Genomic DNA, 25,441 nt, shown 5'->3' on the forward strand with positions numbered 1-25,441 from the left:
TGTGCATGGGTGATATGAACGATCTCGTTCAGTAATGAACGATAAATCGTTCATATCGCTCAGTGTGTATACATCAATGATGAACAATGCGAGGCGACTATCGTCGTATTAAACATGCAAGTCAATTTGGATGATATAGATGTATGTACTCTCATATCTTCCAAATTGACCATCGATATCGTCCAGTGTGTAGGCAAAATCGACCATCGATAGTATTGTTGGGCGATATATCGTTGGACGATTACATCGCCCAGTGTGTAGGGGGCTTAAGTCCCACATATTGTAATGCATGTTTAGCTGACTAACCCACACCAAAGTCTTTCACATCTGGACATGAAATTAAGGGACCGTAAAAAAAGGGCAAAATGACACAACTCGTCAAATCAAGTTTAAATGCAATTAATGGTGCTAAAAGTGATAGCTCTAACGTCAAAGGGGGCCTAACTCCGTTGTGGTTGCTCTTGGGATTGCTGTTGCTCTATTTTGCTGTTCGCAATTGTGATTATATGCTAATACGGGCGGAAGCTAACCTGAGCATAGGGACGCCCATGCTGTTGCATCATTTCCATCCAACAACCGCTGATACATCGGTACCATCGTCGCATATCTGGTCATCACGCAGTGTCTGAGTACCTCTGAAGACGCGCAGGCTGAGCTGCTCTCCAGTAGCAAGTAAGATCGAAACTGCTAATTTATGCACGCCCAGAAAATAGCGACTGAACGCCATGACCCTCACTGCTCATGCGCACTGCGGCTCAGACGCGTGCACTGTAAGAAACCATCGATTGATTTTGGGTACAGTAACAGATTTGCGACTGCATATGAATTAGGCCCACGGTGCGTTAATGTTATCTGAATCTGGGTTTCCATACTCCGCAGATGGAATGTCAGCAGCCTGCGCAATGATGTAACTGTAATGTGTTCCATGACTTTTCTGCATAACTGAATATCATCTTTTACTTACAGACTGAAATCAAGGCATCACAGAGCATAACGAGGGCTTTTGTAGATGTCTCAGATTACATATTCACTGTGTTCTGTCTTCCAATAAACATCATTTTTATCCCATTTCGTTAAAGGTCATGTCACCCTTACAAAGAGGAAACAGATTCCCGACAGCACTGAGAACAAACGCAGAGCTTTGCTGGAGCAGAGGAGAGGCAGAGTGGGGTCAGCGGGCTGGAGGGCCCCATACATTCAGGTAGCACAGGGCCACATGTATAAGTGTCCTCCTAAATGCATAGAAATAACATCACACTGCTGACTGCCACATATTTGGGACCATCAATACAACCATGTAGTGTAACGTAAAGTATGTGCAAACTATGGGCCTGATTGTGAGTCTTGCGCCGCTCAACATACGGCCGCAAATAGTGAGCGTTAGTAAACTGTGCATGTGTAGCAGCAAATGTACTCATTTCTTTTTTCATCCACTAGGGGTCACTGGAGTACTCTTGGGATATGGACGGCTTCCGTAGGAAACAGAGCACTGAATATTTAAATTGAGAACACTACACCCCTCCATATCCCAGAGTACCTCAGTGTTTTTTCTGTGCTCGAAGTAGCAACAGGTCTGTGGCTTGGTCCACAATTCTTTTGAATATTTTTATTTTTTTTAGTGAATATTTTTTCTTTTTTTTTTCATACACATCCCTTTCCCCCTTCCAAAAGGCAGGGTCAGGGATAGTGCAAGCTGCTACTAGCAGCTGTGGCGTGTCGGTCCTCACTAAAAGAGCACCCTCAAAGCCAGACAGACCTCCTGCACAGGCTGGCCGGCGCTTGCAGAGAAGCCCCGTCGGAGCCTCACCACAGCAGCAGGAGTCACGGTATGTTGAACGGGGCGGTCAGTTCCCGCTGCCGCCCTGCTGTGTGGGGACATTGTTTTCTTTACCGCTGATGGCGCTGGGATCCCTCTACAGACCGGCCGCCGCCGCTGCTCCGGCCGCTGCTCAGAGCGCTTCAGGATGCGCTCCCCGCTGTCGGTCCCAGCGCGTCCCGCTACCTGGCTCCCGCTGGCGGCCCCACACGCTGCCAGCCCCGCACTGCATCCGCAACGGAGCATACAGGGGGGGGGGGCATTACAGACTGCAAGGGGTACAATCAGCGGCACGAGGGGGGATAAACTGCAGCAACAGCAGTATGCTAGGCTGCAGCCATGATTACACAGGATTTTTATACAGAGTTATATATCAGTTTATATGCTTGTAACCTGTACTGTGACTATGATTTTAAGCATGGCAGCCATTTTAACCATGCTTCCTGTGTCTTCCTGCTGTGATTCCAGAACGTTCCAGTACTACATCTCTACTCCACCGGAGGCGCAGGGGTGTTAGTGGGAATTTGGGATCACATTTCATAGTACTGGCCACGTGTACTGCACTTGGCCAGATATATATATAGAGACACCTTCGTACTATTTTACTGAGTCGGGCAAGTGTCTGTTTTTTGTGTATTGTATTATCTGTCGCCATAATGAGTAAGGCACCAGCAAAAATTAAGAAGCATCACTGCAAAGTCTGTAGCAGTGTGTTACCGGATGGATCTACCACATGTCCAGTATGTTTTGTGGATTCAGTTACAAATACAATTTCTGCTCCAGTGTTAAAGCCAGTTTCATCCCCGGACCCTCCATGGGAAATGCTAGACGACAAGAGGGCGGTTCTGCAAATTGCCATTCAGTCCCTACTGGATTCAGCAGTTTTGATTCCGGTCCCCGTACACCAACAGGGTCAGGGTTATTATTCCAGTCTGTTTGTGGTACCGAAGCCGGATGGCTCAGTCAGGCCAATATTGAACTTAAAGGGTCTCAATCGGTACGTAACTTACTACAGATTCAAGATGGAATCTCTGCGCTCAGTGATTGCAAGTTTAGAGCCAAAGGAATTCATGATTGCGCTAGATCTCAAGGATGCGTACTTACACATTCCGATTTGGCAGCCTCATCAGAGGTTCTTGCGGTTTGCAATACGCCAAAACCATTACCAGTTTCAGGCTCTACCGTTTGACCTATCGTCAGCGCCTCGGGTATTCACCAAAGTGATGTCTGTGATGATAGCTCATCTCAGATCTCTGGGAGTGACAATAGTTCCGTATTTAGACGATCTGCTCATCAAAGCCCCGTCTCAACAGATGCTTCTCCAACATGCGCTGCTAACGTACAATGTACTGGTTCACCACGGTTGGATTGTCAACTTCAAAAAATCACCTCATTCCGTCTCAACGCCTTCAATTCCTAGGTATGATTCTCGATACGGTAAATCAAAGAATTTACCTACCACAACAGAAAGTACAGATTATTCGCCATCTAGTACAATTAGTGCTCAAGCCACGCACAGTCTCGGTACATTTGTGCATTCGCCTCTTAGGAACAATGGTGGCGGCTTTCGAAGCACTTCAGTTCGGAAGATTTCACTCACGTCCTTTTCAACTGGATGTGCTCGCACAGTGGTCGGGCTCGCATCTGCAGATTCACCACAGGGTGAGGTTGTCGCCAAGGGCAAGGGTGTCTCTACTCTGGTGGCTCAAGGAACACAATTTAACCGCAGGGAAACTATTCGGCAGCTGGAATTGGATAATTCTAACGACGGACGCGAGTCTCAGAGGTTGGGGAGCTGTAGTTCAAAATTGTCAACTCCAGGGTCTCTGGGCGGATCACGATAGATTGCTGTCTATAAATGTCCTGGAACTCCGCGCAATTTACAATGCACTACGACAAGCAGTACACATGCTTCGCTCTCAGACTTTCCAAGTGCAGTCAGACAACGCAACGGCAGTCGCATACATCAACAAACAAGGAGGAACGAGAAGCCACATGGCAATGCGGGAAGTAGCTCGAATCCTCAATTGGGCAGAATATCACCAGGTGATATTGTCGGCAGTGTTCATTCCGGGAGTGGACAACTGGGAGGCGGATTATCTCAGCCGTCGGGATTTTCATCCAGGAGAATGGGCATTAAATCCAGAGGTGTTTCACATGTTGGTTCAGAGGTGGGGTTACCCTCAGGTGGACCTGATGGCGTCTCGCCACAATCACCAAACACTCCAGTATGTGTCCAGAACGAGAGATCCAAAGGCAGTGGCGGTGGATGCTCTTACAATCGCGTGGCCATACAGCCTAGTGTATCTGTTTCCACCGTTTCCGCTGCTCCCTCTAGTGCTAAAACGGATCAAAAGAGAGTCCGTCACAGTCATACTAGTGGCGCCTCATTGGCCTCGAAGAGCTTGGTTCTCGGATCTCCACGGACTACTCGCAGACGATCCTTGGCCGCTCCCTCTACGTCCGGACTTGTTACAACAGGGTCCGTTCCTTTACCCCGATTTAGCGCGGCTGCGTTTGACGGGGTGGCTGTTGAGACCGCGCTCTTGAGAAGAGAGGGCATTCCGGAATCTGTTATACCAACCATGTTACGTGCTAGGAAGCCAGTTACGGCAGCTCATTATTACAGAATTTGGTGTGCCTATATAGGTTGGTGTGAAGCTCGGAAGTTTCCGACATCAGCTTTCAAGTTATCCCGTCTTTTGTTATTTCTCCAGACGGGGTTAGATGGAGGACTGCGTTTATCTACACTAAAGGTGCAGGTATCTGCGTTGTCAATTTACTTTCACAGACGATTGGCTCTATTGCCGTCGGTACACACTTTTCTGCAAGGTGTCCTCAGAGTACAGCCTCCATTCATTCCACCTACAGCGCCATGGGACTTGAATCTGGTTTTAGATTTCTTACAGTCTTCATATTTTGAACCCTTACAGCAAGTGGATATAAAGTTTCTCACTTGGAAAACAATTTTTCTTCTAGCCTTAGCTTCAGCAAGGCGTGTTTCAGATTTAGGTGCCTTGTCATGCAAGCCACCGTATTTGGTGTTTCATGATGACAGAGCGGAACTTCGGACGAATCCCGCTTTCTTACCAAAGGTAGTGTCATCTTTTCACATCAATCAACCAATAGTAGTTCCTGTGTTAACAGCACATTCTGGAACTCTGGATGTGGTGCGCGCTTTACGCCTTTATGTATCCCGGACGCCTACAGTTCGTAAGACGGATACGTTGTTTGTTCTCTATGATGCTGCCAAGATGGGTTGGCCAGCGTCTAAGCAGACCTTATCCAGATGGATAAAACTGACCATACGTCAGGCTTACCTTAATGCTAGGTTACAGCCGCCTACATCAGTAACAGCTCATTCCACACATTCTGTGGGAACTTCATGGGCAGCTTGTCGTGGAGCTTCTACGACGCAGCTTTGCCGTGCGGCTACATGGTCTTCAGTGCACACGTTTGTGCGCTTTTACAAGTTTGATACGTTTGCGGCATCAGCATCTAGCTTTGGCCGCCTAGTGTTACAGGTGCCAAACAGCTCTCCCGCCCACGGGAGAAGCTTTGGTATGTCCCAAGAGTACTCCAGTGACCCCTAGTGGATGAAAAAGAAAATAGGATTTTGGTACTTACCAGGTAAATCCTTTTCTTTGAATCCATAGGGGGCACTGGACGCCCACCCAGAGCAGTTTTACCTGGTTTGTGGTAAGTTCAGGGGATCTTATGGTAACACACTCTCACCGACTGGTTCAAATTATCAAGTGCTGGTTATGGTGTCAACTGTTTAGTTGTCAGTAACGTTATGTGTCAACTTCATTGTTGTCCGTTATGTTATATGTAATACTCCATTGTCAACCTCTCTATAGCTCCTGTTCGGCTCAGTAAAAAACACTGAGGTACTCTGGGATATGGAGGGGTGGAGTGTTCTAAATTTAAATATTCAGTGCCCTGTTTCCTACGGAAGCCGTCCATATCCCAAGAGTACTCCAGTGCCCCCTATGGATTCAAAGAAAAGGATTTACCTGGTAAGTACCAAAATCCTATTTTCTGCGTATGTCCAGGTGATTCTGAGCCAGACGGATCCTAGACGGATCTCTCTTTGGGGCAGATGTATTAAGCCTGGAGAAGTGATAAAGCAGTGATAAGTGCAAGGTGATGACGCACCAGCCAATCAGCTTAGTCATTTTTCAAATCTATAATGATTGGCTGGTGCGTTATCACCTTGCACTTATCACTTCTCCAGGTTAATACATCTACCCCTGTATGTGAAATATACATTCCTGAGCGGCAACACTGCGATCGCAAGAGATCAGTTTTGTGGAGGTGTCATGGTGGTGTCATTCTTGGGCGCTCGTACAGGTACGGGAAGCCTGTGTCTGATGAATCTCTTGCAACTAGGTCAGAAAAATTTATCAGCTTGGACCAATATGGAAGTTCCTGACCTAACGTTAGGCCTCAGTATTTTCTAATTAAAAGAGCAATTTCTTTATTCAGTTACAGATAGCAAACATTACCATTAAGATGAAACCGTCCCATTTATAAATGTGCTCGGACGGGGTGTTGGTCTTCCCAACTTCATCCAACTCTTCGATCCTACTCACTACTTTCCCCCACTCTTTAGTTGTATTACATGTTTTATAGTATGGAAAATATGAATTACGTGTGTGTATTTATTGGTCCCATTATTATTCATTTATAATTATATAAATTATATAAACATTAGACCTGGCACCTTGAGCTTAGCTGGATTTTAGCAGGCACACTGCCAGCAACAGGCTGTGGACCCCTGGTGTAAAGCAATGTACTGTGACATAAGCCAACTCTGGGATTCCCATATACTGTACGCTCTGTTCGGAAAGTAATGAGACTAAATCCGGGAACATTTTTTTATTGAACCTTCAGATACATAGGGTTAATAATCTTCAAAGCATGACCCTTGAACATCGATATACCGTTGCCAGCGTCTCTGCCAAGCTTGGTATTTTCTTCTGTCGCGGCTGCTTCCACTTTGTCTACGGTCTGAAAACAGTGTCCTTTCAGGCCGCGTTTGATACGGGGGAACAAAAAGAAGTCAGCCGGGGCCAGATCTGGACTGTAGGGTGGTTGAGACAGCGTTGTCACGTTGTGCTTGACCAAAAACTCTCTCACTTGCAGCGATGTGTCGTGATGGAGGACCCAGGTAGTGGCAATCTCCTTGCGGAGGACCCTGTTTCTCAACTGATTGAGCACTCCTGTGTGAAATGCGGCGTTGACAGTTTGGCTGGTAGGTAGAAATTCCTTGTGGACCACACGCTTTGAGTCGAAAAAGACAATGAGCATGGATTTGGTCTTTGATTTGCTCATTCATCCCTTTTTGGGGCGAGGTGAAGATGGTGTGTGCCACTCTGCGCTTTGCCTTTTGCTCTCCGAATCGTACTCAAAGATCCAAGTTTCATCACCTGTTATCACTCTGTCAACAAAATTAGGCTCACTTTGCACATGCTCCATAAGTTTGCGGGAAATCGCCACACGCTTGTCTTTTTGATCATGAGTCAGAACCTTGGGAACACACCTTTCGCATCGCTAATTCCTTTGTCAAGATCTCTTGCACAGTAGTTTTTGGAAGTCCCAACCTTTCTGCTACCATTCTAACACTCAAACGACGGTCAGTGTTCAATGCATTGCGCACTTTGTCCACATTTTGCTCATTTCGGCTTGTTGAAGGTCGTCCAGAGCGTGGTTCATCCTTAACGTCTTCTATGCCCTCCTCGAAGAATTTAAACCAGCGGTAAACTTGCGCCTTGGACACGGATTCCTCCCCGAAGGCCATTTGAAGCATGACCAGCGTCTCGGTACCCGATTTCCCGAGTTTAACACAAAACTTGATCGCATATCATTGCTCGATGGTACGCTCCATCTCGAACCTCGACCTAGGTAAAAACAGCTCGATCCGTATATTGTAAAGGCTCACAGGCAACTGCCGCCACCGGGAATGTGTAGCTGAGACACCCATCCCACCCTACAGCACCGCCATGCGCCTGTTCTGCGTGGCGTGAAAAAAATCAGTCTTAATACTTTCCGGACAGACCCTGTGTGTTCTATGCCGTCTGCAGTACTTGAGTAAATTGAAAGGTTACAAAGGAAATCCAGCTGTTGTGTGGATGATTAATCACTGGTGTTTGTCCGATGCAGAAACATGCTGCTCATCGTCAGTGTGTTTTCATCACTGTGTAAACACAGCGCCTAGTGAACGTAGCAGCAGATTGAGGTGACATTACTTCATATGTATGCAGATGCCTGAATGAAAGTGGTTACACAATGTCTGCTTACTTAACCCCCCCCAAACATTTCAGATTTCACCACTGTATTGTGTAACTGTAAGTCATGTAGATCAGTGCAAGTATCCGATCCATTTACCTATTTATATTTCGGCATCTGAAATCACGCTAAGCTTTGTGTCTTCATCCTGTTGATCAGTCGGTTAATATCTTTAAAACTGATCACAAACACTTTAATCTGATCACCCAGCTCCACAAACAAACCACTGGACCTCTTGCCAGTGTGGCCACGTGCAGTCAGAGATGCAGGGGCAGGTTTTCCAGCAGGCACTGACCACACATGCCAGCCAGTGCAGTCATCATTGCACAGTATTATTCATTCTGCACAAACATGTCTGAAGCAATCATTAGTACAGGGAAGGTGTATGAGCCCCTGTTCCTTCCCTGTGTATTGCAATTCACGTTCTCATAACTCAGCGAGTGCTGCTTAGGACAGATTCATACAGAACACTGCAATCTGCGTAACACAAAAACCATGATATTTATTAATACGATAAGGGGGGTCTTTCCGACCCGTTCGCTCGCTGCGTTTTAACGCAGCAGAGCGAACGGGTCCCTGCTGTGCATGCGCCGTAGTGCGCATGCTGGACGGCCGAAGGCCGTAGCAGGACAGCGATCGCCTCTGCCTGATTGACAGGCAGAGGCGATTGATGGGTGGGAGGTGGCAAAGCGGCGGCATTTGGCCGCCGTTTCGTAGGCGCAGTCCGGCCAACGCAGGTGTGGCCAGACCGAACGAGGGGTGGGCCGTAGCGGTTGCATGATGTCATACGCAGCCGCTGCGGGCCGGGGAGCGAGGAGTAGCTCCCGGACAGCACTCTATAGCTGCGCTGGCCGAGAGCTACTCTTGAAGTGCAAAGGCATCGCCGCTGTGCGATGCCTTTGCACTTCTGCGGGGGGGCCGGACTGACATGTGGGGCAGACTAGCCCTGTGCAGGGCGTCCCCCCGCATGTCAGGGAAGATGATCGTAGCTGTGCTAAATTTAAACAACTCTGAATGACCCCCCATGTCATGTATATGGTATTTTTTATATTATGTATATCTCCCGGGTGGTCTTCAGTATGCTGGCTGTCGGGATCCCGGCGCACAGTATACCGGCGCCGGAATCCCGACAGCCGGCATACCGACACTTATTTTCCCTCGTGGGGGTCCACGACCCCCCTGGAGGGAGAATAAAATAGTGTGGCGCGCCACCGTGCTCGCAGCGTGGCGAGCACATTAGCCCGCAAGGGGCTCATTTGCGCTCGCCACACTGTCGGTATGCCGGCGGTCGGGCTCCTGGCGCCGGTATGCTGGTCGCCGGGAGCCCGACCGCCGGCATACCATACTACACCCATATCTCCCACCTACCCTAATCTAATGCATTTACTTTGTATCTTACGTCCAACAGAACCTGCACACAATGAAGTTAAGTCCTTTCCCAAGTTCACATGAGCCCGGCCAAGCACACGGTGCACCAAGTTCTGGAGAAGGTATGTACCACAATCAGTGCCACTGTCTGTAGAACAAGGTGGGATGTTTATGGTGGGGAAAAAGTGAACGCCAGCTGATGGGACAAGTTGGGTTTAGTGAGGGCACTTATTGCAAATTACATAGTTGGGACCCAGATTTGTGAGCCACCAAGATTGAGGCGAGATAAGTAAGGAATGAGAGGGCTAACTTTATGGGGTGTTCCCTGTGTGGGAGGACAAACCAGTGATGTGCGGTGAGGTCTGAGGCTGGGGAGGCACTGGATGAATCACTGGCAGGACTTCCACGGCGTCTTCTTGCTTCAGGAGCTCTTCTCTGCTCCTCCTCCGCCGTCGGACTGACAGCCGCTCCCTCGCGCTAACTTATAAGTCAGCCAGAGGGGGTGGAGCGATGACGTGGCGAGCCGTGATTGGCTCGCACCAGCCATCTTGAATGTAAAATATGGCTCTGAGGCGCCATATTTGAAATTGGAAGCCGCTCTCCGCTGCCAAACTCTGCAGAGTGGCTGGCAGGGGCTGGATCCTCTTGGATCCAGGTCTGCTGCCAGCCACCCTTTCCCCGCCGGGTCCCGCCGCCATGATGCCCACCACGTTGCGCCGCCGCAATTGCCCGCTGGCCTGCGGATCCGCTGGCCCAATCACATCTGGGGGACGGACAGGGGCGTGCATTCATGTGGGCTGAATGCACGCCCCTGTCATTGAGGCGCCGTTTCACCATACATTTTCAAAGGGCTTTTACAGCCTATGGTTTCGCCCTGCCCCCTGCCCGCCCCCCGCTGCCCAGACTTTAATGTTAGCAGCGGGAGGCACCTCTCCCACTGCCTCCCACCCTAAGATGCAGCCATAGTAACAGGGGCGAAAATAAGAATTTACTTACCGATAATTCTATTTCTCATAGTCCGTAGTGGATGCTGGGGACTCCGAAAGGACCATGGGGGATAGCGGCTCCGCAGGAGACTGGGCACAAAAGTAAAAGCTTTAGGACTACCTGGTGTGCACTGGCTCCTCCCCCTATGACCCTCCTCCAAGCCTCAGTTAGGATACTGTGCCCGGACGAGCGTACACAATAAGGAAGGATTTTGAATCCCGGGTAAGACTCATACCAGCCACACCAATCACACCGTACAACTTGTGATCTGAACCCAGTTAACAGCATGATAACAGAGGAGCCTCTGAAAGATGGCTCACAACAATAATAACCCGATTTTTGTAACAATAACTATGTACAAGTATTGCAGACAATCCGCACTTGGGATGGGCGCCCAGCATCCACTACGGACTATGAGAAATAGAATTATCGGTAAGTAAATTCTTATTTTCTCTAACGTCCTAAGTGGATGCTGGGGACTCCGAAAGGACCATGGGGATTATACCAAAGCTCCCAAACGGGCGGGAGAGTGCGGATGACTCTGCAGCACCGAATGAGAGAACTCCAGGTCCTCCTCAGCCAGGGTATCAAATTTGTAGAATTTAGCAAACGTGTTTGCCCCTGACCAAGTAGCTGCTCGGCAAAGTTGTAAAGCCGAGACCCCTCGGGCAGCCGCCCAAGATGAGCCCACCTTCCTTGTGGAATGGGCTTTTACAGATTTTGGCTGTGGCAGGCCTGCCACAGAATGTGCAAGCTGAATTGTACTACAAATCCAGCGAGCAATAGTCTGCTTAGAAGCAGGAGCACCCAGCTTGTTGGGTGCATACAGGATAAACAGCGAGTCAGATTTTCTGACTCCAGCCGTCCTGGAAACATATATTTTCAGGGCCCTGACTACGTCCAGTAACTTGGAATCCTCCAAGTCCATAGTAGCCGCAGGTACCACAATAGGCTGGTTTAAGTGAAACGCTGAAACCACCTTAGGGAGAAATTGAGGACGAGTCCTCAATTCTGCCCTGTCCGTATGAAAAATTAGGTAAGGGCTTTTATAGGATAAAGCCGCCAATTCTGAGACACGCCTGGCTGAAGCCAGGGCTAAAAGCATTACCACTTTCCATGTGAGATATTTTAAGTCCACAGTGGTGAGTGGTTCAAACCAATGTGATTTTAGGAACCCCAAAACTACATTGAGATACCAAGGTGCCACTGGAGGCACAAAAGGAGGCTGTATATGCAGTACCCCCTTGACAAACGTCTGAACTTCAGGAACTGAAGCTAGTTCTTTCTGGAAGAATATCGACAGGGCCGAAATTTGAACCTTAATGGACCCTAATTTTAGGCCCATAGACAGTCCTGTTTGCAGGAAACGACCCAGTTGAAATTCCTCTGTAGGGGCCTTCCTGGCCTCACACCACGCAACATATTTACGCCAAATACGGTGATAATGTTGCACAGTTACATCCTTCCTGGCTTTGATCAGGGTAGGGATGACTTCATCCGGAATGCCTTTTTCCTTCAGGATCCGGCGTTCAACCGCCATGCCGTCAAACGCAGCCGCGGTAAGTCTTGGAACAGACAGGGTCCCTGCTGGAGCAGGTCCTTTCTTAGAGGTAGAGGCCACGGGTCCTCCGTGAGCATCTCTTGAAGTTCCGGGTACCAAGTCCTTCTTGGCCAATCCGGAGCCACGAGTATAGTCCTTACTCCTCTCCTTCTTATGATTCTCAGTACCTTGGGTATGAGAAGCAGAGGGGGGAACACATACACTGACTGGTACACCCACGGTGTTACCAGAGCGTCCACAGCTATTGCCTGAGGGTCCCTTGACCTGGCGCAATATCTGTCCAGTTTTTTGTTGAGGCGGGACGCCATCATGTCCACCTTTTGGTTTTTCCCAACGGTTCACAATCATGTGGAAGACTTCTGGGTGAAGTCCCCACTCCCCCGGGTGGAGGTCGTGTCTGCTGAGGAAGTCTGCTTCCCAGTTGTCCCGGAATGAACACTGCTGACAGTGCTATCACATGATTTTCCGCCCAGCGAAGAATCCTTGCAACTTCCGTCATTGCCCTCCTGCTTCTTGTGCCGCCCTGTCTGTTTACGTGGGCGACTGCCGTGATGTTGTCCGACTGGATCAACACCGGCTGACCCTGAAGCAGAGGCCTTGCCTTACTTAGGGCATTGTAAATGGCCCTTAGTTCCAGGATATTTATGTGAAGTGACGTTTCCATGCTTGACCACAAGCCCTGGAAATTTCTTCCCTGTGTGACTGCTCCCCAGCCTCTCAGGCTGGCATCCGTGGTCACCAGGACCCAGTCCTGAATGCCGAATCTGCGGCCCTCTAGAAGATGAGCACTCTGCAACCACCACAGGAGAGACACCCTTGTCCTTGGAGACAGGGTTATCCGCTGATGCATTTGAAGATGCGATCCGGACCATTTGTCCAGCAGATCCCACTGAAAAGTTCTTGCGTGGAATCTGCCGAATGGAATCGCTTCGTAAGAAGCCACCATTTTTCCCAGGACCCTTGTGCATTGATGCACTGACACTTGGCCTGGTTTTAGGAGGTTCCTGACTAGGTCGGATAACTCCCTGGCTTTCTCCTCCGGGAGAAACACCTTTTTCTGGACTGTGTCCAGAATCATCCCTAGGAACAGCAGACGTGTCGTCGGAATCTGCTGCGATTTTGGAATATTTAGAATGCACCCGTGCTGTCGTAGTACTACTTGAGATAGTGCTACTCCGACCTCTAACTGTTCTCTGGACCTTGCCCTTATCAGGAGATCGTCCAAGTAAGGGATAATTAAGACGCCTTTTCTTCGAAGAAGAATCATCATTTCGGCCATTACCTTGGTAAAGACCCGGGGTGCCGTGGACAATCCAAACGGCAGCGTCTGAAACTGATAATGACAGTTCTGTACCACAAACCTGAGGTACCCTTGGTGAGAAGGGCAAATTGGGACATGGAGGTAAGCATCCTTGATGTCCAGAGACACCATATAGTCCCCTTCTTCCAGGTTCGCTATCACTGCTCTGAGTGACTCCATCTTGAATTTGAACCTTTGTATGTAAGTGTTCAAGGATTTCAGATTTAAAATAGGTCTCACCGAGCCGTCCGGCTTCGGTACCACAAACAGCGTGGAATAATACCCCTTTCCCTGTTGTAGGAGGGGTACCTTGAGTATCACCTGCTGGGAATACAGCTTGTGAATGGCTTCCAATACCGCCTCCCTGTCGGAGGGAGACGTTGGTAAAGCAGACTTCAGGAACCGGCGAGGGGGAGACGTCTCGAATTCCAATTTGTACCCCTGAGATACTACCTGCAGGATCCAGGGGTCCACTTGCGAGTGAGCCCACTGCGCGCTGAAATTCTTGAGACGGGCCCCCACCGTGTCTGAGTCCGCTTGTAAGGCCCCAGCGTCATGCTGAGGACTTGGCAGAAGCGGGGGAGTGCTTCTGTTCCTGGGAAGAGGCTGCCTGCTGCAGTCTTTTTCCCCTTCCTCTGCCCCGGGGCAGATATGAGTGGCCTTTTGCCCGCTTGCCCTTATGGGGACGAAAGGACTGAGCCTGAAAAGACGGTGTCTTTTTCTGCTGAGAGGCGACCTGGGGTAAAAAGGTGGATTTCCCAGCCGTTGCCGTGGCCACCAGGTCCGATAGACCGACCCCAAATAACTCCTCCCCTTTATACGGCAATACTTCCATATGCCGTTTGGAATCCGCATCACCTGACCACTGTCGCGTCCATAACCCTCTTCTGGCAGAAATGGACAGCGCACTTACTCTTGATGCCAGAGTGCAAATATCCCTCTGTGCATCTCGCATATATAGAAATGCATCCTTTAAATGCTCTATAGTCAATAATATATTGTCCCTGTCCAGGGTATCAATATTTTCAGTCAGGGAATCCGACCAAGCCACCCCAGCACTGCACATCCAGGCTGAGGCGATTGCTGGTCGCAGTATAATACCAGTATGTGTGTATATACTTTTTAGGATATTTTCCAGCTTCCTATCAGCTGGTTCCTTGAGGGCGGCCGTATCAGGAGACGGTAACGCCACTTGTTTTGATAAGCGTGTGAGCGCCTTATCTACCCTAGGGGGTGTTTCCCAACGCGCCCTAACCTCTGGCGGGAAAGGGTATAATGCCAATAATTTTTTAGAAATTAGCAGTTTTTTATCGGGGGAAACCCACGCTTCATCACACACCTCATTTAATTCATCTGATTCAGGAAAAACTACAGGTAGTTTTTTCACACCCCACATAATACCCTTTTTTGTGGTACTTGTAGTATCAGAAATGTTCAAAACCTCCTTCATTGCCGTGATCATGTAACGTGTGGCCCTACTGGAAAATACGTTTGTTTCCTCACCGTCGACACTGGAGTCAGTGTCCGTGTCTGGGTCTGTGTCGACCATCTGAGGTAACGGGCGCTTTAGAGCCCCTGACGGTGTTTGAGACGCCTGTACAGGTAATAACTGATTTGCCGGCTGTCTCATGTCGTCAACAGTCTTTTGTAAAGTGCTGACACTATCACGTAATTCCTTCCATAAGACCATCCAGTCAGGTGTCGACTCCCTAGGGGGTGACATCACTATTACAGGCAATTGCTCCGCCTCCATACCATTTTCCTCCTCATACATGTCGACACAACGTACCGACACACAGCACACACACAGGGAATGCTCTGATAGAGGACAGGACCCCACTAGCCCTTTGGGGAGACAGAGGGAGAGTTTGCCAGCACACACCAGAGCGCTATATATATAAAGGGATAACCTTATATAAGTGTTTTTCCCTTATATAGCTGCTGTATAGATTTATCTGCCAATTTAGTGCCCCCCCCTCTCTTGTTTTACCCTGTTTCTGTAGTGCAGGACTGCAGGGGAGAGTCAGGAAGCTTCCCTCCAACGGAGCTGTGAGGGAAAATGGCGCCAGTGTGCTGAGGAGATAGGCTCCGCCCCCTTCTCGGCGGCCTTTCTACCGCTTTTTTAAGGAAAAATTGGCAGGGGTTAAATGCATCCATATAGCCCAGGAGCTATATGTGATGTATTTTTTGCCATCTAAGGTGTTTTTATTGCGTCTCAGGGCGCCCCCCCCCAGCGCCCTGCACCCTCAGTGACCGGAGTGTGAAGTGTGCTGAGAGCAATGGCGCACAGCTGCGGTGCTGTGCGCTACCTTATTGAAGACAGGACGTCTTCTGCCGCCGATTTTCCGGACCTCTTCAGTCTTCTGGCTCTGTAAGGGGGCCGGCGGCGCGGCTCTGGGACCCATCCATGGCTGGGCCTGTGATCGTCCCTCTGGAGCTAATGTCCAGTAGCCTAAGAAGACCAATCCACTCTGCACGCAGGTGAGTTCGCTTCTTCTCCCCTTAGTCCCTCGGTGCAGTGAACCTGTTGCCAGCAGGATTCACTGAAAATAAAAAACCTATACTTAAACTTTTCACTAAGCAGCTCAGGAGAGCCACCTAGTGTGCACCCTTCTCGTTCGGGCACAAAAATCTAACTGAGGCTTGGAGGAGGGTCATAGGGGGAGGAGCCAGTGCACACCAGGTAGTCCTAAAGCTTTTACTTTTGTGCCCAGTCTCCTGCGGAGCCGCTATCCCCCATGGTCCTTTCGGAGTCCCCAGCATCCACTTAGGACGTTAGAGAAATTATTAGAATAATAAAAGAAGATATTTATCACAGAATCTGTGTTTTAACCATCTTCTTTTTATTCTTTTAATCATTATGACAGGGGAGGCACTGCCTCACCTGCCTCCCCTGACTGCACGTCCCTGGGACACACAGACCTTCCCACTGAGATGGGATCCTATCCTATACTTTTAGTGGAAAGCATTTATCTCCGTCTACTTATGCTGAACCAGAAAAAGGCATTCCCAGAAGAACTTTGATCAATGTAACATAATCTTCAAAAACACAAAAAGAACATGTGTATTAAAGACAGTCCTTGTGATTAATCTCAGCCATAATGGAGGCAAAACTGAGCAGTATTTTAGGGATAGTTTAATAGAGGAGACTCTATAGTGGTAAGAGGTTGGACCTAGTGGTGGGAGGCTGCACCTAGTGGTAAGAGGCTGGACCTAGTGGTAGGAGGCTGGACCTAGTGGTAGGATGCTGGACCTAGTGGAAGGGGTTGGACCTAATTGTAAGAGGCTGGACCTAGTGGTAGAAGTTGGTTCTACTCTTAAGAGGTGGGACCTAGTGGAAGCAGGTGGGACCTAGTGGGGGGAGGCGGGGCCTAGTGGTGGGGGGCGGGACCTAGTGGTGGAAGGTTGGACCTAGTGGTTAGAGGCTGGACGTAGAGGTAAAAGTTTGGACCTGGTGATGCTGGACCTAGTGGTACGAGGCTGGATTTAGTGGTGGGAGATTGGGTCTGGTTTGCAGAGGCATTGCCTAAGAGCAGAGAGTAGTCCATCACCTCGATGGACACAGTGCAGATTATTTTAGCACACTGGTGCAAAATTATCTTTGTGGTGAGGAGTCTGTGGGAGCAGCCATGGGAAAAATAAAAACGTAACTATTTTAATGAAAGAAAAATAATGAAGGCTGCAGTATCTCTAACATACACAATTTGAGTGGTTAAATGCTTTCTGCCAAAGTATTAAGCTGGAGGAATGTTATTCATACCTAATTACGATGATCTTGTTTATATTTGGACTCTCTCCTTAGTCTCCGAGAGCACAGCTCAGTTTATGCTGGCAGAAAAACTGGTGGAAACATCAGCGACTGATGGAGAAATTCTCGCTGTCATGCAGGCAAAGCACAATCTCCTGCTACACAAAGCGTCGCACACAGGACACACTGCTCTGTCTGTAGAAGAGCAGAGACTCCTTCAGTCACTTGATCGTCTGAACCAGAGACTGCAGAGTAAGTACTGAGTAAGATACAGTAAAATCAGTCTTCTCTTTCTAGGTGCACATGCCGCTAGTATTAGGGATGGCCATCGGTGTGGTTACCATTAATGGCAATATGGCAAGTGGCCATCGATGGTTGCAAACTTTGCAGTAGATGACCATCAATGGTTTATCCAACCGATGGTCAGCCATGTTCTTTGACTGACTGGTCTGTGAGCCTGTCAAAACCTGAGGGTGGGACTTTGTGGGTGTCAGAGGTGAAGCTATGCTCTGTGTCCTGGCACCTTGAAATAAAAAACACAAACATTCGGTTATGCTGTGCCATCGATGGAGGAAAACCATCTGGTTTTCCCACGTTGATGGCAAAAGCTTTCGTCACCAGCCATAAATCATCAATGATTATGAATCATCGATGGTCGATGGCTATCCCTGTTACCAATGCCCAACCTAAACTTGTGCCTACACCCCCTGTTCAGGTCAGGTTATCCTAAACTACTTAATACAGTTTGTCAAAAGACCCTTCTACTCTCTACCTACACTCTTAGCCATCTGTTGCTAGTACCAAGTTGTCATTCGTATTTATTAAAGCTCAACACCGCCTTTAATTGAAAATAGTAATTCCCAAATGAAATCATAACCAGTGTGTAAACCATCAGATGATTACAGTATTTCACTATATGTCTGTGTGTCGTTTACTGGAAAAAAAAAAATTCTTAATCAAAGTTCTAATAATACATGAAAGGAATTAGCTTAAATAAATAACACAGAAAAGTTACTTTGTCCTGTCTTGATAGAAACATGCGTTGACTTTGTTGAGAGAATGTTATAAATTATTAGGTACCCACTATACTTAGATCGATTCTGCCACTTACGGTATGCTGGTATGTGTTTGGATTTGCTGCGCCATGCCATTCCAACTGTAGGCCTAGTAGACAGATGTGTCCTCATACATCTAGCCATAATGCGCAATGTGTTGCGAGATGCCTAGCGGGAGAGAGCTGACAGGTCTCATGTGACACTACTGGCGCCGTGCGTCTATTTTCCAAAAATCCATCTTAGTCGCAATGCGACTACGATGCACAAGGATGAATTTAATGGGTGGAATTCAAATGTTTGAAAAGTCGGTTGGGTGTCTGTCTTTTTCCTGTCTATTAGATAGGACAAAACAGACTCCCAACTGACTTTTCAAACATTTGAATCTCCCCCAATATGTGACACTTGTATATGTGTATGCAACTGAGTCTGCTTGTAGCACAATGGAACTTGGTATGGAAAAAAGTCACAGCTGCTGCATCATAGCACTTTGTATACAGATTCAGAGACTCAGTCACACACAGATATACAAGTGTTGTATACTCGTTGTGTCTAAGACTCATTTTCTACAAAAAAGTACATCCGACGCTAGCAGAGTTCACTGTTGACAAGCCACTTATGTTCCATATGGGGCACAGTAGCGCACCACTCTGCATCACCCCATAAAGTAGTAGTGTAACAGCACTGTTGGTTGTTATAATACAACCTTTGTGTTACTTTAGAATCGGCTAACATCTTCACCCCAATGCCTGTGATTTTGTCTACTATACCACTGACTTGAGTCACATGAATGCGCAACAACCCAGGATTTTTGTCAGTGGAAACGGCTCCACCCAGGTCCTGTCGCCCCCGGGTGAGCTGTAGTGGAAATGGGTTAGCCGGGTCGTCCAACCCAGGACTCATTCACAGCATGGGGAGAGACGCTTTTCTGGCGTAAGGAGATGATGTCATTTCCAAGTGCCGGAACTGTACCTGTGTTCATTGTGAACTGCACTGACGGGAATAACCTGGATTGTAGCTGTAGTGGAAAGGGGTCTGACCTGAGTGGAACCATGTTCTTAACCCACCCTGGGTCAGACCTGAGACTTTAGTGGAAAAGAGGTGTTAGTTTGCTGTGCTGCAATCTGCTCAACTTTCTGAAGTAAAATGCAGTTCATTGGCGTTTTATCTTACAATCACTACAAAATACAGATAAATAATATTTAATAATTATTAATTATGTGATTTTTTTTTATATATAGTCCAGATATAATATAAATAAATGTGCTTACCGTATTTGTGTTAGCTGTATTTGTTGGGCCTGTAATACACTAGATGTATTTCCTAATGGTAGATGAGGCACAATAAATAACAAATAACATATAAAATTAGCATTTTTGCAAAACCCTTTTCTCCAAATATTACTGAAAACGTATTTATACTAAGGGATAGATTTGCTGAGCCTTCTAAATATGAAAAGTGGTGGTGTTACCCTTAGCAACCAATCACATAGTAGTTCTCATTTATCTAGTACTTTCTAAAACATGGGACTGGATGTAATGACGCCCGAGTTCGGAGGCCGTGCAGGATGCCGGCTGAACTCAAACGTTTTGTTTTTTTTAAATGGGCAATCACTTACAAGGTAAAAAACATGCCTTGTAAGTGATTGCCCCTTTAAAAAAATGTCCACGTTTAGCCGGGATCACGTACGCCCTATGAACTCGGGCTTCATTACATCCGGCCCAAGCAAGCAAGAATCTGATAGGGTGATATGGGCAACACCTTTTTAGAGGTTTTAGTTTCTCTTCCCCACAGGGCCAAATGTAATAGGATGCGGGATTCTGAAAGTCACCAGATTTCAGCGACGATTTCCCCCCAAAAAAAACACCCTGAAATTGTCAGGGGTTTTTTTATGAGTGAATTAGATGAAGAACATGAATTTATCCCTATCCAAAATGATTTTAGTTAAAAATAAAAATAAAAAAAGATAAAAAAATCCCCCCCAAAAATTTTTTTTGAAACATCAATCGGAAACATTGCGACCATGTACCGGGACAGCCTCCAGGTACAAGGGGGAAGGGGTGGGGCTGGGGGCTTGGGAGGGTTAATTTACACTCCCCAACGGCTGCTATTGTCTGCAGCTGCTGGAGAGGAAAGTCCTGCAGTGATCGGCAGCACGGCAGACACAAGGGGAGAGTGCAGGGAGGCAGAGGGACCTTCCAGTCCCTTTGACAGCAGCAGCAGAGGGAAGTTTCTCTTCCCTGCCGCTGCTAACACTCTCTTATCTGACTGGTCGCATCCCGTGCGACCAGGTCAGATAGAGCACTTGCAGGCATGGTCGCATCTGATGCGACCATGCCAGGCAAGTGGTTAAAGCTGCACTGTTTAGTAACTTTGAGAATCCCGCACCCTGTGACATTTGGCTCCTGAGTGTTTTCTGAACAAGCGTATTCTGGTAATAATCAGGGAATGATCATGCTGGCTCCATTTACTGTATAAAAGCCTCGGCATCTGCACAGAGTTAGGACGTACTTATATAAAAATAGTGGCATCAGTATTTAGTTGATTGATGTGATGTTTGATATATATGTTGTGTCTTTCTGCCTGTTACCAGCTTAGACAAACAAACTAATCTGATTTGCTTTTCCCTTTAGACGTACAAGACACCATGACCAAACCCCCAGCAGCAACAAATGGCTTTACACTTAAGTCACCATTGGTGAGGTTTATTTTACAGTTTTTCAGCAAATGTTATTTTCAAATATTTAACATTCTTCTCTGTTTTTATTTCTTTGTTCTCTTTTTGCGAAGAAAAAAAAAAACTACAGTCATGTTTGTACTTGTATTAAAACACTTAAAAAGCAAGTACTTTCCCCCAAGCGTGTGCACTTTCCAGGCCCTTGTCCATCAGGGCTGGAACTGTGTTGTTTATCCCTAATGTCGCTGCATTGTGCTAAGTGTCAGGATACAAGGAGTAGATCAGCTTGTGTACTGATATATCCCATGCAGCGTAAGATTTCCAAATGAAATGGTCTATTCTGCACTATTAATATGCCCTACAAGATAGGTGCTGTTACACGTGCTTTAAGGTGCATACACATGGTGAGATTCGGGCTAACCCCGATTCTCACTATGCAACAGGGGCTAGGTCGGCGTCGCAAGCACATAATGAGTGTGCTTGCGATACTTACTATGTGCGATTTTGGCTAAGTGTCAATTTTGACTATCTTTTCTATGAGATAGTTAAAATTGACTTGCCTGCACAGTCTACCTAGGCATGCGATGCCGACCGCGCATCGACATTGCATCGCGATCGCAAGGTGACTTTTACCTTGCGATCTGCGCTAACTTTTCTTACGATTTTGACTATATAATCGTAAGAAAATATCTCACCGTGTACACACCATTAGAAGACGCTTTAGAATTTCAGCAATTGATTTAAGGAAGGTGATATACCCCAGAAACTGCTTCTGATTGGCCTCTCTCTTTCTAAGACCTACATTTTAAAGGGACTAGGGGGGAGGTTGAATCCGCACAGAAAATAGAGAGCAACTGTGGATGCATTGCGTGCTTTAATATAGCCACGGACTTCAGCTCATATTTAGAGTCTATTCCATGTGGCTGCACTGCCTCTATACATCCGCTTGTGAGAGAAGCTGTCATCACTAGCAGCACGGATTTGCTCCAGGACTATTGGGTGTAAAAAGTCTGTTGGAAATTGCTGCATCTTGGCGTACGCTCACCTCTAAGTAGCTCCCAATTCTGTCTACACGCCCACAGCAAGCTTATGCTAATTGCAAACACCACATCGCTGCCCAATTAGACCCATTTAGATGCAACTGGAGTTCTAGTTAACTTCCATGTGACTCTGAGTAGCCCGCAGATCCGCAAAGATGCTCAACGGCCTTGGACACTACATCGCAGTTGCACAGAACATGGAAAGTGGGTATCTCAGTTCTCCTACTCCATCGCACGGTGGCGGGAAGGCTGAGATTAGCATTTGCATGTTTCCATAACCACTATTGAGAGAGCGGCTGTATTACCAAATATCTCTGAATCAGGTCCGTAGAGGTATAATTACTAAAGCATGGGTTTATAGAAGTGGTGGAGATGTTGGCCAAAGCAACCAATCAGATTCTAGCTATTATCTCCTAGAAGGCGCTAGATAAATGATAAGTGCAATCTGATTGGTTGCTATTGGGAACAGCTCCACCTTTATAAACCCGCACTTTAGTAAGTATGCTCCGAATGATCCCAAATGCGATAATTTATCGTGAAACCACGATATCGCGGCTAATTGGATCTCCCCTTGGTGTTTAGCTTAGTCTTTTCGGCAACACTGCCATTGTCTGAACCCTAAAATTGTGCATTTGTAGCATTTAAAAAGTTTTTTTCTGAGTAATTGTATATAGTGATGTAACCGAGTATCTGTAGGTAATACATCTAAATACTTTGGAATGTGATATCCCCTTTAATTACACAAACAATGTCTAATAATTTCTAGAAATGTTTATTAATGACATAACATGTTTTCCAGCATATTCATCAGTTACCACCCCAGGCGGCAGAAAACACAGCACCGCGATACCGGAGGAGTGTGTCCGCCGACCCGCGCACGCGGCTGCAAAGGAGATATTGATACTTTCTCCATCTACTCGGCTGCAAGTGTAATATCTGCCATTATAGAGCAATAATATCTCTGTATATATCTGTTTGTGTGTACATATATAAACCTAGTCTGTGTTTACAAGATGTTTTCTTTTTTTATTGAAAGGTTCATATATTTGAATGGATTTATTATGATTACTCATGTTCCATTTCTGCATTTCCCTGAAGACGAGTTTGCACGTGACGCGGTGTCGTAGAGCGTGTCACCACATTGGTGCCTTCAGCATAATCTAATATTAGTCTCATTTGGAAGCTTAGTAATAAATAGATTGGTTGCCATGGCTTAGAGCACATGTGTACCATCCTGCGTTATTAAGGACATTGGCTATGACAAGCCGCCATTTCAAGCTTGGGATTGAGGCTCTTTTTATAAAATGCATGAAAAACTGCTGAGAAAGAACATAAGGCATTAGCGTGCAATGCATTGGGTAAGCGCTTGCAGTTTTTCACATTCTGGGGGATATCCAATTCCCGCAGTACATCACCACGGATAATGATATCTACCGGGGCTATCGTATTAGCCCTGATAAGCTGCGGCTTATCGGGGCTCCTGACAGCTCCCGGTGCAGACAGGGTTGCTCTGCACCTCTGGCTCCCCGGTCACATGACAGTTCCCCTGTCATGTGACCGCCAACAGGGGAAGAAGGGGGATGCAGGTCACAGTGCTGCTCTGGCTTCCCAGCTGGGGGTCACAGCGCTGAGTGTCGGCACCTGGGCAACCTCACTGCAGTCCCAGCCTGCTGCTGCTGCGGCGGCCGTGAGACACTGACTGGTCGCCACAGCTTATCAGGATTTTGTTTCACTTGCCTCAGGCAGGGGAAACAGAATCCCAGATAAGCACTGGCTTTTCGGGTCCTCGGTGGAGAAAACACACAACTTTCACTGAACCTGTGTATTTTCCTTCGAACGAAAAACTATTTTTTTTACAGGAGATCTAATTGTATACCCCGTAAAAAAATATCAGTGAAGCATCGGGAAAAATTGCAAAAAACGCTCCCGATGCTTCATCGCAGGTAATAGGATACCACCCTTTCTGTTTTTACACTGTAGGAACGTTTGTGTGTGAACACGCTTTTGCTTTGACTCATTTCGGTTACGTGTAGCACATTTCAGGCCTATCCATACATAGCCATACATTATTTTGGGAGTTAATGGAAATTTTGCTAGTCTCTAGTTAAAGGTACGTGTTACATAGAAGTGTGACCATTCCCTGTCACTCCATGTTGTGTATGATTGCTCCATTTGGATAAGACAAGAACGGACATTAGCTCCATTTGTTTCCTAGTTGTCATTTTCAAAACCAGTTACTTGAAGCAAGGGTTCAAGTACGCGGGATGCACCCTGGATCCTGTCTTGGGCAGGCACACGCTCCGTTAAGGCTGTGACTTGTACAGGAGGCCAGCTCTCCAGTCTGACAAACCGGACTCTGCTTCTAAGTCAAGGGGGTATTATTACTAAACCTTCTAAAAATGAAAAGTGGTAGTGTTGCCCTAAGCAACCAATCAGATTCTGCCAATCATTTTCTAGGATGCAAAACAGAAATGATAGCTAAAATTTGATTGGTTGCTTTGAACAACTACTGTACACGTTTCATTTTTAGAAACCTACCCCAAGATGGCAGACTGCATTATGTTGGGTTTCATCCACACACTACAACTCTTGTACTACAGCTTGTATGCTGGAGGCCGGCCTGGGAAAGAGAGCGTCGTACAGTACTCTGAATAAATCCTTGCTCCCACTGCAATAGGGTTCCAAAGGCAAATCCCTCTTTATTTTGCTTATTACTGTACATAGTACAGTATGCAGCAGAGAAGAACTAATGCTAGAGGATGGGAGGGCAGGGCTGTTATAATACAGTATAATAACTGTACATTTCTGGTACATGAATTAGTGAGTCGATGAAGTGAAAATATTATTCTTTCATTGTGTATTTTGCTCATATTTTTAAAACCGTTTAATCACTGTGGTTTGTTACCAGACAAGGAAGGATTTATGTGCTGAAGGCTAGAGAATGTCAGTAATGAAGGTACACATATGTAATTATTTGCACTGAAGCAAATTTTTTGAATATACATTAATAAGTAATTAGCGGATATTTATAATGCTTAGAAAGGCTATAGGGACTTTTCAGCACTAGAGGGCAGTGTGTTACTTTTTATCTGGGTAAGAGTCTGCCATGTGTGCTTCAATTTGAACGTTTAATATGCATGTCCTTCTACGTTTTGTATATAATAACGGCGTGAGACAGAAAGGAACAGTTATAGACTGTAATGAAACTTGCCTTATTTACACCATAGAGATTTGTAATTACTGTAATGCACTTTACTAAATTATTTTATTTTTTTACTGCTATATACCTCATCTTTTATGAGTGGTTTCTAATTTAACTTTTTTTTTTTGGTTTGATACAAAAATGCAATTATTTTAATATCCAAAATAAAATAATGAAAATGTTCTTATATACCCATGCGTTTTATTATTTGTCTGATGTGCTGCTTGCAGGGACGTGCGGTGCCTCACCCGCCTCACCCCACCGCACGTCACTGGTTGCTTGATATAGGCACATGGTGGTAGATAGAGGGGGAGATGTTATTATTATTATTATTAGCCGTTTCTTATATAGCGCAGCATATTCCGTTGCGCTTTACAATTAGAACAACAGTAATAGAAC

At 46.7% G+C, this 25,441-nt stretch overlaps 1 protein-coding gene across 2 annotated transcripts in view; it reads left to right on the forward strand.

The window, feature by feature from the left end:
- Positions 1–25,225, forward strand: part of CEP126 (centrosomal protein 126) — a 140,425-nt gene extending 115,200 nt beyond the window's left edge. For both annotated transcript variants that reach the window (XM_063951512.1, XM_063951513.1), the window contains 5 exons: positions 1,080–1,201; positions 9,516–9,597; positions 17,126–17,323; positions 20,757–20,821; positions 22,640–25,225. In XM_063951512.1, the coding sequence (XP_063807582.1) occupies positions 1,080–1,201; positions 9,516–9,597; positions 17,126–17,323; positions 20,757–20,821; positions 22,640–22,741 (569 nt within the window). In that variant the 3' untranslated portion in view covers positions 22,742–25,225. The remainder of the gene's footprint in view (positions 1–1,079; positions 1,202–9,515; positions 9,598–17,125; positions 17,324–20,756; positions 20,822–22,639) is intronic.
- The last annotated feature ends 216 nt before the right edge of the window (positions 25,226–25,441 follow it).

This window comes from Pseudophryne corroboree, chromosome 2 (genome assembly GCF_028390025.1).
Source record: "Pseudophryne corroboree isolate aPseCor3 chromosome 2, aPseCor3.hap2, whole genome shotgun sequence".
Lineage (NCBI taxonomy): Eukaryota > Metazoa > Chordata > Amphibia > Anura > Myobatrachidae > Pseudophryne > Pseudophryne corroboree.